The sequence below is a fragment of the Mastigoproctus giganteus genome, chromosome 5 (assembly GCF_048544385.1).
Source record: "Mastigoproctus giganteus isolate SK-2022 chromosome 5, ASM4854438v1, whole genome shotgun sequence".
Taxonomy (NCBI): Eukaryota; Metazoa; Arthropoda; class Arachnida; order Uropygi; family Thelyphonidae; genus Mastigoproctus; species Mastigoproctus giganteus.
In genome coordinates, this window is record NC_143579.1 from 176,424,438 (window position 1) to 176,441,583 (window position 17,146).

Below are 17,146 nucleotides of genomic sequence, written 5' to 3' on the forward strand. Positions count from 1 at the left end.
ATTGTCCAGGGGTTCAGATGATCAATGGCTTGTTGCAGTTGTTTTTCAATGGCCCTTATGTTGTATGACTTGGAAAATATGCTCAAGTCGTCAACATAGAAGGTATTGTTTACTCTTGGAGGAGATCATTCGGTAATGGAATTAACATTAATAGCAAAAAGTGTAACACTTAAATCCGATTCTTTGATTTCTCCCTCCTCTTGGTAAAAGGATCAAGAAGGATGGATCCTACACAAATTTGGAAAGATGAATGGGTTAAATTTTTTTTAAATAGAAATGGGAAGGTCATCTCGAAGACAAAGGCAATAAGGGTCTTTTAAAATACCAAATCTCCAACTTGTGTCATACACTTTTTCCATATAGAAGAACATGAGCACCAGGTGCTCTTGTTTCAGAAAAGCACCTCAGATAGGGTGTTTCCAATATAATTAAATGGCCCAGAGTAGATCTGTTTATTTGGAAGTTACACTGCACGCTGAAGAAGAGCTCATTTGCAATTAACTACCATGTAAGTGGACCACCGAATATTCTCTTCGGGATTCTGCACAATGAGCAAGTTTGGCAAAGGCAAGGATGACTGTCTTGTGTTAAGAGTCCAGAAACTGCTATTATACAGAAAGAAAAAGCGCTCCGTAAACTTTGAAGAGAGAGGTGTTTAATCATCCTGTTATGGATGCTATCTGGTCCTACAGCACTTTCTCGAGAAAGACAAAGTGCCGTTTTCAGCTCGCATATTGTTAATAGTTAGTTGTATGGCTAGAGTCCCTTGGAAGGAAACGTTAATGTCTCCAATTCACTTTTATTTTTCAGGATATGAAACTCTGGGGAATAAGACTTATAGAAATGTTAGAAATTGTTTCCCCTGAGAGCACTGGCTATTGCTGATTCAACCGCAATCAATGCTTTCAGGGAAGGCAGCTGCATTATAAGATGCTTTCAGGGGGAAGGCAATCACATTATAAGATCATCAAGGTCTGTCTGGGGGGGTGTCAGTCACAGGTGGAAAATAGATGGAGCAGGCTGTTAATAAAAATCCAACTGCAAGTTGGATTGCTACTGCCTCTATGTTATTTATGAGTAGCAAATGCTAAAATGGGTGTGGCTGCCTGCAGGAATAACAACTCTTCCATGAGGGAGACCATCCTCGCTTCTGATTCATTTTACATTTTTTGAAGTCATCTGTATTTCTCCAGAATCTGTGACAATTCCACTGTAGGAATTTAGCTTTCGAAGTGTTGAGAACTTATTCTTCTCAGTCTTGAATTTCTCCTTTTTGGGGAAGAATGGCTGTTGACCGGTGTCCACTTCTTCCTTGAAAAAAAGTTCCAAGGCTTATTTATCTGGTACCTCCTTCACCTCAACTATTTTTTCTCGTGCTGCCAGCAATACTTAAGTTTTCTGTGATTTTTCTTTGCTACTGGATTTCAGTAGAGGGAGGGATGCAGTAAGAGGTAGAGATATAGCAGCCAGTTGCTCCTTCTGTGCAGGTTTTTATGTGCTTAATGAATAGTGTGTGGTGGAAGTAAATGACTGTTTAGGTGGAATAGTAATTACAGTTTGTCTTTGATGAAACATCTCCCTGCAAATATCTGGGCATATGAAGGTTTGTTGCTATTTCTGGGTTAATAGTAGTAGTAGTAGTGGCATGAGATGCAAGAAAGCAAGTGTATGAGCTTATGCAGCATCAGCCAAAAAAAAAAAAAAAAAATCACACCATTCCCTCCAAATGCCTGTCCAGTTCCTCCTTAAATTTATTCAACCTATCAACTTCCACAACGACAGATGGAAGTTTGTTCCAGCAATTAACCACCCGCTGGCTAAAGGCAAATTTCCGCACATCTATTCTACATCCGTCCTTTCTTAATTTGAATTTATGCCCCCTTAGGTTCGTAATCTGAACAAGTGGAAGGATCCCATCAGAATTCAGCGTGCTCAACCCATTCAAGGCCTTATATACCTCAATCAGATCACTGCGCAGGTGCCTAGTCTCCAGCCACTGCAATTTGCAGAACTTAAGCCTCTCTTGGTAGAGGATCCCTTCATTCCCCTCACCACTCTTGTTGCCCTTCTCTGTACACGCTCAAGTAAATCTACATCCTTCCTAAAATGAGGCCTCCAGACCTGTACGCAGTATTCAAGGCGTGGCCTGACCATTGCCTTATACAGAGGGATAATCACCTCCTTTTCCCTGATAGCAAAATTCCTATATATCATTGACAAAACCCCATGACCTGCCCTGGCAGCCTGTCTGCATTGCTCAGAAAACTTCATATCTGACTGGACAATTACTCCCAGGTCTTTTTCATTTTCTACCACCTTAAGTGTAGTACCACACAGTTGGTACGTTTCTCTGGGGTTACTTCTACCCATATGCAGTACTTTGCATTTGTCAAGGTTAAACTTCAGTTGCCACTTCTTAGCCCATCTGCCCAAATTATCTAGATCCTGTTGCAGTAGCACACTGCCATTACTGTCATTAACAACCCTGCCAACCTTTGTATCATCTGCAAACTTCGACACTAAGCCTGATATACCTTCATCAATATCATTGATAAATATACAAAACAACAGTTGCCCAACAGCGAACCCTGTGGGACTCCACTAATAACATTAGTCCAAGAAGAGCAGCACCCATTGATTACCACCATCTGTCTTCTCGCACTTAACCATCCTTTTATCCATTGTAGCAACTTACCCTTAATACCATTCTGCTCCAATTTGTACAATAGTCTTCCATGCACAACAGTATCAAAAGCTTTCCTGAAATCCAAATATATGATATCAAAATTATTTTTTGCATCCAGTTCCTTTGTAACCACATCATAATATCCTATCAAATTTGTCAGACAAGACTTTCCCTTAACAAACCCATGCTGTGTCTGAATTATTGCTGCAGTCTTGTCTAGATGATCCTGCAATGCATCTTTAACCAGCGACTCCATTATTTTACCCGGAACAGAAGTTAAATTAACTGGTCTGTAATTACTCGTGTCACCTTTCGATCCCCCTTTGTGAATTGGGGATACATTTGCACATCTCCAGTCCATGGGAACCTCCCCTGAGTCCAAGGATGCTCTCATAATTATGGCTAAGGGTTTGCTTAGTTGCTTTGCCGCCTCCTTTAATATAACTGGATAGATCCCATCCACCCCAGGTGCTTTTTTTACGTTTAACTTCAACAGTTTCTCTTCCACTTTGCTCTCAGTTATTACAAAATCATTAAGTATCCTGCTACAATTTGATAACCTTCTGCCATTTTCAAACCTTAATAATTCCTCATGTGTGAATGTAGATGCAAAATACTCATTCAGTTTGTTTGCTATCTGAGCAGGTCATCAACAGTCGAACCATCGATGTCAAGTGGACCAATCAGATTCATCCCCTTCCTTTTAGAGTTTATATAAGTAAAGAAATCCTTGCTGTTTTTCTTAGCATCTTTTGCCAAGGATTTCTCGTAATCTGCCTTCGCCTGCCGAACCTCCTTTGTGACCTGATTACAGATTAACTTATATCTGCCATAGGCTTCTGAGTCGCTTGATAATTTATATGCATCCCATGCATTTTTCTTCTCTGTTACGAGTCTCATTAGTTCATTTGACAACCGTTTAGGCCTAAATCTTGAACAATATTTCTTAACAGGTATGAAACTTTTAGTAGCATCCACGATTAATTCCTTGAATGCTTCCCACTTAGAATTTACTGTTGGTAACATCATCAGTTGATCCCACTGTACAGAATTTAAAAACTGTCGGATACCACTGTACTCGCCTTTACGGAAGCAAAAACCCTTTCCTTTACCCCTGATGGTAATTAAATCTTTAAGTAAATCCCACATCAGTACACTGTGATCACTGCCACCTAGTGGTTCTTTTATCTGCAAATTCCTAATACATGAATGATCATTGCTGATAACCAGATCAAGAGTATTACTTTCTCTGGTTGCCTCTCGAACATGCTGCTGCAGAAAACAATCATCCAATAAATCCACAAAAGTCTGACTAGTGTGTGAGTGCCCAACCGACAAGTTCCAGTCAATATCTGGGAAGTTAAAATCCCCCATTATAAGACATTCCGATTTACTAGCCCACTCTATTTCTCTGTACAACTGTTCATTGTACTCATTAGCCTATAACACACTCCTACTCTTATTTTTGCTTTCGCAGTGCTTATGTCACACCAAACTGACTCAACAGTGCACTGTTCATCTATATCAACTGGATGCACTTCTTTTCATTTCATGTTTTTCTTAATTAACAGCATAACACCTCCTCCCTTCCTATCCTGTCTATCCTTTCTGTACACATTGTACTCCCCAAATTCCAGTTTGGCATTCCTTATATCAGTGTGACACCATGTCTCTGATATCCCAACAATATCCGCCTTTGATGATTTGACCAACACTTCAAATTCATCAAATTTATTTTCTATACTTCTAGCATTGGTATACATGCAAGTATACATGCTCCTACTCCTATTCCTAATTACCCTAGGAATTAAACTAGTTACCCTGTTTCACAATGACTGCCACCCGTCCCTGAAACCCCCAACACCCCTCGCTCCAGGTCGCTACTTATTCTAATAGAAGTTGTGCAAGAATCACCTTCACCTCTGCCTACAGCTACTGTTAAACTATTAGTCCTTGTATCCCCCCAAGCTAGCAGTTTTCCGACCCACCTAACACTGCTTCGATAGCATCAGCAAATATTCTTGCACCCTTTCTATTTAAGTGTATCCCATCCCTGTAGAAGCAGTCTCTCCTGTTAACAAGTACAGTCCAGGCTGAAAAAAATTCTATCCCTTGAGCCCTGCACAATCTTTCCAGGGCCGAATTGATCGACAAGGCTCTCATCATATACTCCCTCTTATCGTGTCTGGGCAGAATTGCAGACACTTTCAAATTCAACCCTAATTCACGGCTTTTTTTCATCAGTGACCTGTACTTGTTAAGTAATTCTGCTGGTCTCCTACTCTTGATATCATTAGTGCCAACATGTACAACTATATCACCTTTTGTGCCCTTAAAAGATGATATCTGCTCTACAACGTCATCAACCTTTGCCCCTGGCAGACATACCCTGGTCCTATTCCACCTATCTTTTTTACAAAGGATGTTTCCCATTTCCCTGACAATAGTCACCAACAACTACTAGTTCCTGAGGGACCAGCGCATTCTGCCTTGGGGGTTGCCGCTGTGTTGCGTGATGACGAAGTGCAAGCTCTGGCGTTGATGTGGGCAGCTGAGAGCCTGATGGGCCCCTCAATTTAGATCTTTCGAGGGCATCCACCCTGTCCTTCAAACTCTCATATAGGCTCATAACAACGCTGAGTTGTCGCCTGATTTCCTTACACTCCTTACATCGCGCCCACACAAAGACATCCCCCAATGTCAATATCATGTTCCGTTCCAGATAATTCAGCAAACATTTCACAAGTTGCACATTTTTTTAGGCTGTGATGCGTTGGAGAATCGCCCCCCTCAGTTCTCCCCCAAGTCACAGCACTCCTGCCACTTTGTGCCCGTTGCTTTGCTGCTCTAGTTTGGGGCATGATACTTTAAATTAATAAAATCAATAAATTAAATTAATTAAATGTCAATACTACGCTATCTAATAGAAACAGTGAAACATATTACTGTTTCTATAATTATACGTTAGAGCTACCTAGCTAACTCAATTAAAAATTTGAATTCCCTATCACTATATACAAAAACAATGCCTGCAATATTCGAACGAAATAACAGTTTTATAAAGTATTACGTATATCTACAAAAACTGTTTATACAGGGTATTTCAGTTAAACGTTTCAGAACTTCTAAGAGGGGTAGGGTACATCCTGACAACTCGAAATCATATAGCAATGTGGGGTCGGAAATGCTTTCCTGAAGCGGTATTGTACACAGAAGCACCATAAAAAGAAAAGAGACCGTAAGTGAGAAATCGTTTTAATAATACATGAAAAGAAGCAAAAGGTACATGGATTAAAGTAAGTGTTCGAAGTTTCTTCCACGGGCTACAATGCACGCCTCACATCTTCGACGCATGGACATCCGAACATTCTGGAATACTCCAGGCGAATTTCGAATTTCTTCGTCAGCTACTGCGATTCTTTAAACCAGCTCCTCAGCATTGTCAACAGGGGTGTCATGAACTAGCGATTTCATATGACCCCAGAAATAAAAATCAAGACATGATAGGTCGGGTGACCGAGCAGGCCAACGCACGGGACCACCACGTCCGATCCACTGTTGACCAAATGTGACATCCAGGTAGTTACGAACATCTCCGCTATAAAGGGCAGGGGCTCCATCGTGTTGGAACCACATTGTCTGTTGCGTCGATGCAGAAATCTGTTCATCTCTCAAAAGTTGTTCCAATACTTGCTGCAGAAAGATCAAGTAGATAGGTCCGGTTAGACGACACGGTAACAGGTAAGGTCCGATGAGGTGATCTCCCATAATACCGGCCCATACATTGACCGAATATCGAATCTGTGCTGCACGACGTCGTATTGCATGCGGGTTCTCGACCGCCCAGATATGGTCGTTATGCGTGTTGAAAATTCCTTCCCTTGTGAAGGATGCCTCATCGTAAAACAACACTTCAGCAGGAAAAAGGGGATTTGTAGCACATTTTCCAAGGTACCACTGTGCGAAAGCAATACGAGGTTGAAGAAACTTCGAACACTTACTTTAATCCATGTACCTTTTGCTTCTTTTCATGTATTATTAAAACGATTTCTCACTTACGGTCTCTTTTCTTTTTATGGTGCTTCTGTGTACAACACCACTTCAGGAAAGCATTTCCGACCCCACATTGCTATATGATTTCGAGTTGTCAGGATGTACCCTACCCCTCTTAGAAGTTCTGAAACGTTTAACTGAAACACCCTGTATAGATTAAAATAAAAATAACCAGCGTAGTTAGAACTATAAGACTACGTATTAAGTACAATATAAAATAACAATTATGTAAATAAAAAGCAAACACTTATCGTTTTTTTCGGAGCCTGTAACTCGCAGCTGTATTTTCTAAAGAGAGTCAGCGCCTCTTCTTTCACTGCTTTTCTTGCCTTCAGGTATATGTTCAGCTCTGTCTTTAGTCTTTATATTTCTTTTTCCTCCTTCCACTGCTGGCATGCTCAGGAGTATGTGAGGTGGTCTCTCTAGCAGTTAAGAAATGTGGATTTTGCGGCTGAACATACTGTGATTAGGTCACTTGCACCATACAAGCATGTACAGGGCACCTAACAGACCATTTGAAAGTGTTTTTGGTACTTAAAGCACCTTACTGGGTTCAGTACATGTGGCCTTTCTGGGCAGTGCAAGTATCCAGTAGTAACTGAATTTGGAGATGTCACTGAGTTTAAGGTAAGGATTAGGTTTCTAGTAGGGACTAGGTTCCCATCCCTATATATGAATATTCATTTTGCAGCTTGTGATTTTAGCACAGAACAGATTTCTTCTTTGGACACTTCAAGAAGATTCCATTCTGATATCATGCCTTGGGATGAGTGCAATATCTTGTTGGGAACAATTGTAATTGGAATATCCCCAATTATGGTGGCCTAAAGAAGCTGTTCCGAATATTTGTCACTTTTAGTTTCTATTAGGATGTGCTGAGAATTTATTTTTCTCAGCCTTGAATTTCTCCTTTTTGGGAAAGAATGGCTCTTGACCAGTGTCCATTTCTTCCTTGTAAATTATATCTTTCAACTTGAATACCAGGATGTCCTCCGTAGCCAAGTGGTCAAGAGAAAGAATGCAGTAGCACACGCTCTTTGAGTAGACCAGGATTCAAGTCCCTGACTGCTAAATACATTAGATCTGCCAACCCACAATGGACCGGGGTGGCAGATTATGGTCCATTTTCCTCAACATGAATTGTTGTTGTTTGTTATTTGGTTTTTCGGAGCATTAACAACTAAGGTCATATTGCTATGGGAATATGCAGTGGTCATTCCCTGACCTTTCCGCATCCTCCGTATTTGGTGGTGACGGGATCGAACTCCGGTCTAATCAAGAAGCGTGTGTTATGCACTGCTGCTCCTTCCCACCTGGTTACGGAGGTGCCGACATGAATTGTTGAGGAGGCTTCCATCCTGCAGTGTATTGATAATGACTGCAGTATACTTTTACCTTTTACCAGGATGTAACCATTTAACTAACTTAGATGAACCTACCAACCCTTCCTGAATAAAGAAAGATTACATTTTCCCAGTGGACTTTTCACTGGTAGAATGCATTATCAGGATGTGGTGTAGGTCCTGAGGTGGTTTCCATTGCAGGAAATTTTTCTAAAGTGGTTTTATTCAAATCTGTCTCAATATATTCTGATAGGAAAGCAAATAGGAATATTCTAATAAGAAAAACTTAGTTTATTAGGATTCACAAAGAGTTTGTTTTGTTTCAGTACCCAAGCTCCCTACCCACCAAAGAGCTCAAATGGATACCTGCTATTCATAAATTAATAAATGCATTCGGGAGTGGAACATCAGAGCTACCCAAGCACTGTCTGTATCTTCTTTGAATCATTAGAGTAGGGGTGTGGCTTCAACACAGCTGGTCCTTGTGGGAGAGCCCACTAGCTGAATGATCCTGTGTGAGCCATCCTAAGACCAAAGTCACATGTTGAAGCTAGGTCCCTCAACAACTAGGAACCCCCCCTTCTGAGTTTCCAAAGGTCACAGTGCACTCCAAACACACTGGATTCCTATGGTGTTGGTCTGGAACTTATGCTGTTGGCATTGGTTTCCAATGAAGCCAATCTGAGGGGTCAGCAGCAACCATTAGGAGGTCCCATGTTGTGGGAAGGATGGGGGGTCATATCTGTTTGACAAGTTATGCTGGGACAGGTTTGTAGAAGTGAGCAGGAGATGTTGGGAGTAAAGGAGGTCTCACTGCAATGCTGACTCAAGATAGCCTTTCATGCTGAATAAAGTTTCACCTATGACACTCACATGATCCACGCTTCCTCTCATGGATAGGAGAAGGTTCAGAGATGAGAGGATTTTTGCTAGCATGTCTAGTACCCAATGGGGATGGAGGCATCATTCTGATCTTTGGATTGGTTGGCCATAATCCTGAGATGTCATTTTGGTGCCAGAACAATGCCAGTTTACAAATTGGGTGAGTTGTAGATGTTTTGTTTGAATGCCAGCATATATATTGAGTTGAGGAAGATCTGTGAAAGTCTTTCCATTCAGGATCTAGCTTCTCATGGGTAATGATGTCATTAAAAAAACAAGTAACTTTTTCTTTAACTTAATAGTAGACAAACCATTGCTTGAGAATAATTGTTGTGTGTTCTTAACCGATGGTGTTACAATATTCATATACAAATAATTTTCATTATTTAACTGGTAAGTAGATGTCATATTGGTTTGTTTGGCCACATCTTCTTTTGTTATCTATGTGGATTACTGCATATACTTCAACTGCTGATACTGATGGGTGGGAATTCACACCAGTTTTGGCCTACTGAGTAAAAAAGTTTGTGGTTAAGTATGCAATTAGGTGAGGTTGAATTATGGCTTCTTTTGATTATCGTGATGGGTTGAGTCCCATCTTGATAAACTACATGACATAAAGAGAGTTCTATGGCCATGATGGAAGTGAACACCTGTATCTCAGATGAAGTGCCAATGGAACATTACTAGCCAGTGATTCATTCCCTTTGATTAAAACTCTACTGGCATTTGCTTCTTGAGCCTTATTTGTGGTTATTCAAATAGTCAACTTTTTTTTTTTTTTCTCGTGCTAGGAAAATTTCCAAGCAATTTTATATAACAACATGAATAGATATACATACAGTTGTCTCATCCAACAATATGCTTTACAAACATCAACAGCATTCAACCATCACCTAATTAGCAGTTTCCTTAAACCTAGTATTTTCAGATGGAGCAGTATTTAACGGAGTAAAATATCAGGTTTCAAATTATACATCTTATCTTAACTGTCATCATCTGAATCTTCTGTGGATTTCTCCTTCTTGAAATACTCTCCCTTGAACTTTACACACTTTCGCCATCATTGTACCCATGCATTAAATGCTTCTTGCAAGCCATTTTTTGAAAGACTGTGAAGTGCTTCTGTTGTGGCTCTGTAGCATTGTTGTCAGATGCGAAATGCTTGCCTTTCAGGGCTTTCTTCACACGTGGAAACAGGAAGAAATTACATAGGGTTAAGTCCAGTGAATAAGGGGGAATGTGGCAGAACCTTGACACCTATGATGGCAGTGATCACTGGCTGCACAATATTAGCGTTTGGGGCCTGACACTGTCTTGATGGAGAAACCACTTTATACCACAAAGTTCTTGACGTTTCTCATGAATGGCATGGGGAAGTTTGATTCTGAGAACCTCAGAGTGTTCTTTCTTATTCACAGTTGTTCCAAGAGGCACAAAATGTGTAACAAGAATGCCTTTTATATCAAAAAACACAAGAACTATCTGTCTGTCAGCCAAACGAGAAGCTCGAAATTTCTTAGGGCTTGGTGAATCAGAATGCACTCACTCGACTATTGTTTTGTCTCTGGATTGTAGTGAAAAATCCAAGTTTCATCACAAGTCATTATTCATTCAATTTAAGAAGCTTTGACCCCGTGTTTCAAAATGATCAATAATTTCTTTGCACAAGTCTACTCTTTGCTGTTTTTGTTCTGGTGTCAAACTTTGTGGAATCCAGTGTGCACAGATTCGTGACATTTTCAGGTTATCTTTCACAATATTGTGAGCACTATCATATGAAAGGGACATTCTAACAGCTAATTCATGAAGTGTAATTTGCCTGTCTTTATCCAATATTTCCTGGACCTTTGCCATTTTCTCAGTTGTTGAGGAGGAAGACAAGACTGACTGGGTCTTGGGTCATCTGCAACAGATTCACAACCTTCACTGAATCGCTTATGCCATTTAAATATGACTGTCCTACCCAGGCGTTTACCATATGCTTCATTCATCTCAACTGTTAACGCTGCATTTAAGCTCCATCTGACACAATAATGAATCACATATCAATATTCCATCTGTATGTTTGACATGATACTCGCTTAAAAACTATTATCAGTGACATGCGGCTAAAAAAACTCTCTTCATGCAACACTAGCTCAACAAGTACTGGCATGTGCACATAGTCTGCTCAGTAGCGATCAGGGAGAGTGCCTCTAGTGGCAGTTATGGAAAGTTAGCACGGTAAACATAAAATCTTGTACCAATCTGTGAATTTAATGATCACCCCCTCGTGCATTGCTTAAGCAGTTAAAAACAATTTACTCTCAGTAACAGCAGAGTATTGTAAATACTAGCATGGAATAAAATGTTAATGGTTTTATAAAAACTGTTGAAAGGGCAAGATAGACCTGCAAATTGTAAAGTTTGCTGGTCTAGCTTGCCTTTTTATGTATTTTTGCAACCAGCAAGATTTAAAATTCTTGGATAATGATGTTCTTAATACTCATATCAGAATAAACGTTGTCTTTATGAGCTGTCCTGTGTTATTGCATTACTTTCAAACAGATGCCCAAAATATTAACTGGCCATTTGTTTAAAAGATAAGATACTGTTATAACAGTCTGCTTCACAACCCTGTCCCTCATCAGATAACAGGTAATCTCCTGTTATCTGATGAGCAAACTCAAACAAAACAGTGTAAGAAGTCACGGCTTCAAAGTTATAATATAGCTAATGCTATATAACCTCAGAGGAGTTGTAAGTTTGCAGGACCACCTTTTATATGTTTTTTGCAGCTAGCAGGATTTAAACTGCTTAGACAGTGCAATAGTTATGTGAAGTCTGCTCTGCTCTGCTGTGAATGTTCTACTTGTAAATGGTTTTATAATACTAAAGTTTGTTCTGTGAGCATTAAGACCAATTGTGTTATCTAAGCAGTTTAAATCCTGCTGGCTGCAAAAAAAAAAAAAACCAAAAAAACATAAAAGCTTAAGCAGAATGGCAGCTCACATTGAACAATTTCTTTATCATTTTACCTTCATTTTATTTGAGTATCGTCACTAAAGACTACCTGATATCTGATGAGGGGACCAGTTAGTTCTGAAAACAGGCTGTCATAGCGAGGTCAATAGCAATTTCTCATCTTTTAAACAAATGGCCAATTTGTTTAAAAGATGAGATATTTAAACTGCTTAGATAACTGCATTATCTAAGCACTTTAAATCCTACACTACAAAAACACAAAAGGACCAAGTAGTCCTACACTGAAATTTTATAAAATGTATATTTATTAGTGAACTAGTCAAATTAATGGCTTTTATAGTCAAATGTGGTCTATAACAACCATAAATAATCTGTATAAAATTTATAAAAAAATAACTTATATGTCCTCAATTTACTTAAAACAAAGAAAAATATAAGGATACATTCCTCTACTGGCAAATATGTCATTAGCAAAAGCAGTACTATGTAAAATTTCGTGCATAAATTGGACACCTATGACATCTCTTCTCTGTTCAAATGTAATCTGAATGTTGGTAATCAACAAATTTATTATCGAGTGATGTAAGACTCTATTACTTTTGTTTGAATGTATTCAAGTTAAAATTTATAATGACAATGGTATGGTGACCAGATCAGTGCTGCAAATTCTGGAATTGAGGTCAACAGCACTGAATACAGTTTTTCGATTATGATTGTGATTTTAATTGATAAACAACTGAATCGATAACCTCTTTTAGTTATAATATTTACATAATTTGCAAAGACTATGTATATGTATAGTGCGAAAGCATCAATAATACATAGCCAAATCTGAATGAACAGAATATTAGCAAAGCGGCATCGTTTTAAGTTATATCTCATATTGTGAATACCTTCACAACGAGTTGCCATGATATTGCACTACTTCGAATAAGTAACGCTTCACCTGAGGAGAAGACTAATGTTACTTATTCTCAGATGGATACCATTATTGATGCTTTCGCACTATACGTATACATAGTCTAGACTTTTCCATAGCTTGAGGCTTACGCCCTAAATGCTTTATAATTTGCAAAGTTAAAAGTTGAAGTAAAAGTAACCACCAAATCTTTAATAATGGGTTTCCTTGTCAATGATGATGATGAACTGAACACATTATTAATTTTCATTTCCTTTCATTACATACAATGTGCTTCCACTTTATTAGGTACACCTACCTAGTAGCATGTTGAACCTCCTTTAGCCTTCGAAACAGCCCGAATTTGTCTAGGCATGGATTGAACAAGATACGGAAAATGTTGTGCCGGAATGGAGTGCCATGCAGACAAGAGTGTGTCACGCAGTTCCTTGAGATTCGACAGAGGTGTAAGCCTGCAGCAAATAGCCGTTTCCAGCTCATCCCAAAAATGTTCAATAGGATTGAGATTCAGGGACTGAGCGAGTCACTGCAGCAAAGAAAAGTCATTGTCATGTTCCTGGAACCATTTCATAGTGATTTGGGTTTGTGCACCGGCGCATTATCCTGCCGGAAGTAACCATCTGACTGAGGATAAACTGTCAACATGAACGGATGCACTTGGTTAGCAACGATGTTTAGGTACGATGTGGCAATCAGACGTGAATCTATAGGTATAGATTCAATAGACCCAATGTGTGCGAAGAAAACATTCCCCACGCCATAACACTGCTACCACCACTTTATACAGTAGTTGTCAGACATGACGGGTCCATAGATTTATGTTGTTTTCGCCAAATTCTGAGCCTTCCATCAACATGATGCACCAGGAACTTCGACTTGTCAGACCAAGCAACTGTTTTCCAATCCTCGATAGTCCAGTGCTGGTGTTGCTGTGCCCACTGGAGGCATGCTCTCTTGTTCGTCATTGGAAACAAAGGTACGCAATGTGGCCGTCGGCTGTTGCAGCCCATTCGCGATAAAGTGCGACTAATGGTCCGTTGTGATATTTTGTTCTGCGAATCAAGGTTGTATTCTGACGTGATGTGCCCCATTGTTGCCCGTCTGTTTGCTTGCACAATTCTAGCCATCCTCCTCTGACCTCTCTCATCAACAAGCGATTTTCTTCCACAGGAGTGCCGTTGAGAGGATGTTTTCTGTTTGTTGCCCCATTCTTGATACACCCTTGAAACTGTGGTGTGTGAAAAGTTGAGGAGAACTGCTGTTTCAGAGATGCTTTGTCCAGCACATCTTGCACCTACTACTATGCCACGTTCGAAGGCCGTTAGATCACTCCTTTGCCCATTCTTGCTACGGTTTGTACGCTTAACTGATACTAGAAAGGTTGTTCTGCCGCATTTATATCCACAACTGTGGTCACGTGACTTACAGCATTGTGGGACAAACCATTTGTGTGCACAGCAGGGCTGTACCTAATAAAGTGGCAGCACAGTGTATGTTACGATATAGAACTTATGGATATTTATTTGAGAAAGATTAGCTGGCAGCTATCCATTGTTTCAATATTTTAAATTTAGTTGCCTTAAACATGTTTAGCTATACTGAACTTGGAAATATGTTTAGTTCATCATCATCATCAGCTATTTTCAATCCAGTGCAGGATGAAGGCCTCTCCAGCAACTTTCCAGTTCCTTCTGTTTTGTGCAATGGCCATCCATTTACTACCCACAAACTCACGAATTTCATCTGTCCATCTCCGTTGTTATCTTCCAGGTTTTCTTCTAGCTCCTCTTGGGTACCATTCTGTTATTTTCTTAGTCCATCTGTCATCGTGTATTCGAGCTATGTGTCCTGCCCAAGACCATTTTAGTTCTTTAGTTTTGATAAGAATGTCCTTTACTTGAGTTTGCTGCCTAATCCATGTGTTTCTCTTCTTATCTAACAGTCTAATTCCCAATATAATTTGTTCATGTTTATGTTTAGTTATCGTTATGTTCATGTTTATTTTATGTTTGGTTATGTTTAGTTATACTGAACTAAACATGTGTCCAAGGTCTGAATTTATGCAAAGACAGTACAGGCAATACCTGTTGCACCAAATAAATGAGTTGTGATTTTGTAAACAAAACAATAAAGATGGAAACGATAAAGCAGTGTGGGAAAACATAAGATACTTCTGTATGTGTCTACCAATGTTAAAATCTTAAATTGATACTTGATGAGGACTCAGAAACGAAGAGTCTTTTATCTCTTCCCAATCTTCACATTTCTTCCCCCCATCCAATCCAACATTCCTACAGTTTGTGTTGACAAACAGGAATAGAAGGAAAATAAATTGGAGGGGGGGAGTAAATAGTCACTCCTTTGCATATTTAGGCAAGTAACATTTGTTGATCATGCAATCAAGAGAGAATTTCGGATCACAGGCAAAAATTTATTTATTGAAAAAAATTCAGTAAATAAGAGTATGTAAAATGTTTATCCGACACAAGCTATTTTAAATTAAATTTTATAATCTTCCTATTTGTTTACAAATGTTAAACTTTTCAACTAAACAGAAGTAATATACACACATGCAAAAAACACAAATTACTTATTTTTATAATCACCTACCTGGGACAATAGAACTCTCTTTGCATCATTTTGAATTTCAATAAACAAGTCAGACCATGTCCACATCTTGTTATGGTATTCAAGAGGAGAAAGAATCAGACTTAGTTCATGAACATCTTTAATACTTTTTTCCTTTTCTCCTTTATAGCTAACTTTCAGTGGAATTTCTGAGACTTTCACATAAAAGAAAGTGTGATTTTTTTCAGCTCGTTCCTGAAAAAATTTGAAAATGTTCATAAAATTATATTACAAAATTATGATTTAAAATTTTTATAAACTCAGAATTCCAGTTAAACTGAATTTCTAAAATACAATATCTAAAGAAAGGTTTGTGTGGCATATGCAAATAGATAAAGATCACATACTTGAGATTACTCTCTGCAGGTCAGTATTTTGCACATTACATGACTTTCTCTCTTTCTTCTCTCAATGGTAAATGATGGCTTATTGGTATGGGTGTTTAAGGGTACAAGGACAGCTGAGGAAAAAATTGTGCCTGTTCATATATTATCATTCTGCAATAATATAATAATTTGGTCCAGTTTGGCATCATATAAATTCATATGTATGTATTTGTTTAAGAAAAGTATACAGTTCAGCTAGATTAGCACTATTTTCTATGCAGTGGGTAAGTGATAAAGATTCTTATAATTGTGACTGAGAGTGGAAAGTATTTTTTCTGAAATGGGAATAGTGCGTACAATCTAATCACCAAGTCTAAACTGTTTATACATAATGTCGTGTTGTCAATAAAATGAGTGAATTTGAATTGCTGGTTAGGACAAGTCAGGCTGACATAATCTTTAGTAGTGCAAGGTGGCACTATGGAAATTTAGTGCCACCAGGAAATAGGGGATGATGAGTTTCAGTATGGTATGGTATGGTATGTACAATGTATTTAGAAAGAATAGGGTAGATCATGCTTCTCATCAAAAGCAGCCTGAGCATTATGAAAGCTTTCCAGATTAAGATGTTTCACATGCTAGTATAAAATTTGTATGGTGTGAGATAGTTGGAAGGAAAGGTATAATGAGAGTGGGAGTAATCCCGCTCTCATTATACCTTTGTGGCAAGTGGCCAGGTGATTGTGAAGATTAGGATGAGAGCCTCTAAATGCAAATGGAATGGGCAAGTAAGTGTGAATGTCTTACTATGGGTAATTTTGGTTTTCCTCTAATTGGAGCAAATGGGAAGGAAACTCTACATGGGTGTCAAAATTTTTAAATCAAGTAGATGATTGTTATTTGTATCAACATGTCAGGGAAAATACTAGGGAAAAGAATATTCTAGACCTGGTCATCACCCAGATGACATAATAGGGCTGACAGCACAGGAACCAGTAGCAGGAAGTGATCACAGAGTTCTAAGGTGGATGACGAAGAGAGAGAGAGGTAGCAATAGTTAAAGGCAAAGGAATGGGTTATAATTTCAGGAAAGGAAATTACAACAGCTTAAGGTGCTATATGGCCTCTATTGACCGGGTAGATATCTCACAGAGGCAAATACAACTGAATTATGGTATATACCATTAAATAAATACTCCATGAGGAGAATTCCAAGTTGGATGAATAATGAAGTTGCCAGATTACTTGAGCAGAAAAAGATGACATGGAAAATTTAAAGAGCAATAAAAAGTACTGAAGCCTATAACAGCTACAAATTGATCTGTAATAGTGCCACAGAAAA

The 17,146-nt window shown here is 38.9% G+C and overlaps 1 protein-coding gene across 1 annotated transcript in view; it reads right to left on the reverse strand.

Moving 5' to 3' along the window:
- The window catches only part of hob (bridge-like lipid transfer protein family member hobbit), a 916,854-nt gene that overhangs the window by 23,338 nt on the left and 876,370 nt on the right, over positions 1 to 17,146 (reverse strand). The window contains exon 48 of the mRNA XM_090374277.1: positions 15,461 to 15,673. Within this exon, the coding sequence (XP_090230403.1) occupies positions 15,461 to 15,673 (213 nt within the window). The remainder of the gene's footprint in view (positions 1 to 15,460; positions 15,674 to 17,146) is intronic.